The sequence below is a fragment of the Trachinotus anak genome, unplaced genomic scaffold, assembly GCF_046630095.1.
Source record: "Trachinotus anak isolate AG129_WGS33_773 ecotype Australia unplaced genomic scaffold, CSIRO_AGI_Tana_v1 ptg000001l, whole genome shotgun sequence".
NCBI lineage: Eukaryota > Metazoa > Chordata > Actinopteri > Carangiformes > Carangidae > Trachinotus > Trachinotus anak.
In genome coordinates, this window is record NW_027273852.1 from 16,066,334 (window position 1) to 16,069,491 (window position 3,158).

The 3,158-nt window shown below is 46.9% G+C and overlaps 1 protein-coding gene across 1 annotated transcript; it reads right to left on the reverse strand.

The window, feature by feature from the left end:
• Positions 1-622: 622 nt before the first annotated feature.
• On the reverse strand, positions 623-3,158 carry gdf3 (growth differentiation factor 3). The gene is made up of 2 exons (XM_071480456.1): positions 2,747-3,158; positions 623-1,712 (listed from the first exon to the last, which is right to left on the reverse strand). Exons 1-2 carry the CDS (start codon positions 3,033-3,035, stop codon positions 859-861), a joined length of 1,143 nt encoding a protein of 380 aa, XP_071336557.1. The 5' UTR covers positions 3,036-3,158; the 3' UTR covers positions 623-858.

Below are 3,158 nucleotides of genomic sequence, written 5' to 3' on the forward strand. Positions count from 1 at the left end.
AGACATTTAAAGGCACATCCCTAATGGGCAGCATTTTTTAATAGTTTATAACATGGACAAATAAGTGACTAATCAAAACCATAATCAACAATAAAAATATTTTTAGCTGCTGCTGTTTAGTATTCAAATATTGTATCTTTTATTTTAGAGGAATCACTCACTAAAGAAGCATTGCTGTACTAAACAAGCAGAGCAGTAAGCTAGGGACAAAAAGAAGATGGAAAGACCAGTAGGTAAGCTTCAGCTTAACCCCGATCCAGGTTCATGCTGCCCCTGTAAGGCCATCTGATCAAACCAGGACATTTCAGTCAGGCAGGTGAATCTTAAATTAATACCACAGGAAGAAAGTTGGAAATACAAACCCATTGGATGCTGGTCAGACTTAGTTATTTCTCATGTGGAAAGATTCTCTCCCAGCTGGAGCACTGCTCAGCAGCAGCAGTGTGCTTCGTGCACAGTATTGCTGTGATAGAGCTTGAAATGACTGTATATAGTTGAAATGTGTCATTGAAAAAGAAAGCCTGGAGGTTTTGACTGTTAAAGTGGTAATCCGACTTACTGACTGCTACCAATGAGAAAGCTTCACCCAAACTGGTGACTGAAAAAAAAAACAACCCTCCAGTGTGTTTTGTCATTTTTATTAACATCATGTTTTTTAAAAAATCTCTCAAAACTTCCCTGAGAACAAAATCATAAATCTTACATTATTTAAAACCACTAACTACAACGACCTGACATAATACACTGAAAACATAATCTAACAAATGATCAAACTGCAGTGACAGGATGAACGTGACCTGGACCTAAACCTGGACAGAAAAGATATAAAAGAACTAGAGCCAATCAGAGATGTTAAATTCATCGACACCCGCACTCATCCACCACCATGTCCTGGTAATGTCGCAGCACCACGTTGTCGTTGTTGTCATAGTACAGCATGGAGATCGGGGAGAGGCGGATGGGGACGCAGCAGGGCTGAGGCGTGCCATGCGGGTCCAGGGAGTGCACCAGGGTCTGCAGGATGGCGTGGTTGGTGCCATTCAGGCTCTCACTGAGCGGGAATGGACACTCACCGTGGCAGTAGTTGGCCATGTAGCCCTGCGGAGCGATGATCCAGTCCTGCCAGCCCACATCTTTGAAGTCGATGTAGAGGCGTCGGGCCTTGCACACGTTGCTGGGTGTCACAGGGAGGTGGATGGCACTTCTCCTCTGTCTGGAGCGACACTGCTGGGGGTTGAGGGACACGGCCACCAGGGAGGCCTGGATCAGCGGCAGGGTAAAAGCCGGTTCTAATGGGAGGGAGTTCCCGGGGTGAAAAGGAAGAAGCTCCTCTGGATCTGTGCTGAGAGGAAGCAGCTCTATGACCAAACCGTAGTTGCGTCCTGGTTTGCGCCAGTTCTCTGCCAGCGAGGTGAGGTCCATGGTGAGGGAGGTGGGCTCAGGCTGCAGCTGGATTGACTGGGACAGCAGGAGTCTGCGGTTTGCCTGGGGATTGGCTCCCCTAAGCGTGGCTCGGATCACTTTATACAGAGACACGCTGAGGGCCCGGGGCCCTTGCAGGAGCTCTGCAGATCTGAAGGGTTTCCAGTGGAACTTGACTTCCAGCTGAGCCAGAGACAGCAGCTCCACAGGCTGCAGGACGGACATGTTGAAGAAAAGCTGCTTCTCCAGACAGACCTGACAGCTGCTGCTCCACCCAGACACCAGCCGGCCTGCAAAACATCAGCAGGGAGATCAGACTTTTAACAAGGACTTAACAGTGTTTCAGGAGTTTATTTAGGTTTTTTTTTTTAAAGAAGTGGAGACTGGGCGCATGACAGCTTAAATCCTGGAGAGGAATTATTTGTCATGACCACTTACTCTCTCAAATACACCCTGTGGTTGCACTCACTCTGCATTTTTGGCAGCACAAGAGTAAAACTGAATTATTATTATTTACTGAACTTGAAAAATGATTAGCATAAACATCAATAAAAAGGCTTTCGCTGAGTTGTCACAAGCTTTTGTTGTCTGCTTTGAACAAACATTTACAAAAAATGAAGGTGTTTCGATTGTTTGCTCTGGATAATAGTGGATATTCTCTGTCTTACCTGTGTACAGATTGTAGGTGCTGAGGCTCATAGGCCTTGCAGCTTGTTTTGATGTCCTTTTTTTTTTGGCTAAACCTGCTTTTTTAATGAACCAAGGTGTGCCCAGCTTTACAGAAAAGTACAGTACAGATCTACAATTCACATGTGGAATGTGTTCACTTGACCATTATATGGCTAGTAAATGTTTATGATTGTTAAGATGAGCTGATATAAATGTGCCTAAATATTTTGTTCCTAAAACCTTGGCATGCTATGGGCCCAATGGGAAGTTATATTAGTGCAATAAATTCAGAAGTCTGTCCAAAACCCCAAGAGTAATTTTCTCAAAGTTTGTCTGTCTACTTTACGTCAAAAGTGTATCCTTCCAGTAAATGCAAAACTACGTAGTCTCAGTCATGTTATGTTGTAGAAAATAAATGACCACAGCATCTTCATTTATGACAGTAGTTTGATTTCTGTTCTTCATCAGTGGTAGTTCAGGTCCACCCAGAAAATGCAGTTAACATTGATTGAGGAAAACTCAAGGGGCCCCCATCCACAACTTTTCAAAATAAAAGACATTTTAGCATAAACCAGAGCTTCACGTTGGCCAACAACCTGTGCCCGTGATAATAATCCTGGGCCTTATAATTACCAGTATGTACTGGCTCTGATACCTTGGTCCTGCACGTATCGGATGATGTTGCCGCGGACCCCGTACTCTGCCACCGTGCAGGGGTCGCTCTCCGGGGTCCGGATGTTCTCCGACCTCCGGAACATCCTCCAGAGCGCGGAGGGGACTTGGCGTCGGGGCTGTTGGCTCCGAGCGGGTCGGGGCCGCCCGGAGAGTCCGAGGGAGCCGAGGAAGAGCCGCTCCTGAGTGTTCATCTCCTCCACCTGTGAGAGGTCACACACACCCAGAAAGCACACGGCGAGCAGCACCAGAGGAGACAAGCTCGGCCCCATGTTCGACTTCACACGGCCCTGCTGGTTCCCCACCTGAGCTGTGGCTCCCAGGAGGCGCACGGTGTGGGTTTTAACCCGGGAGACCTCCCGCTGTGCAGCTGCATAATTATGGTAATGCGAAGC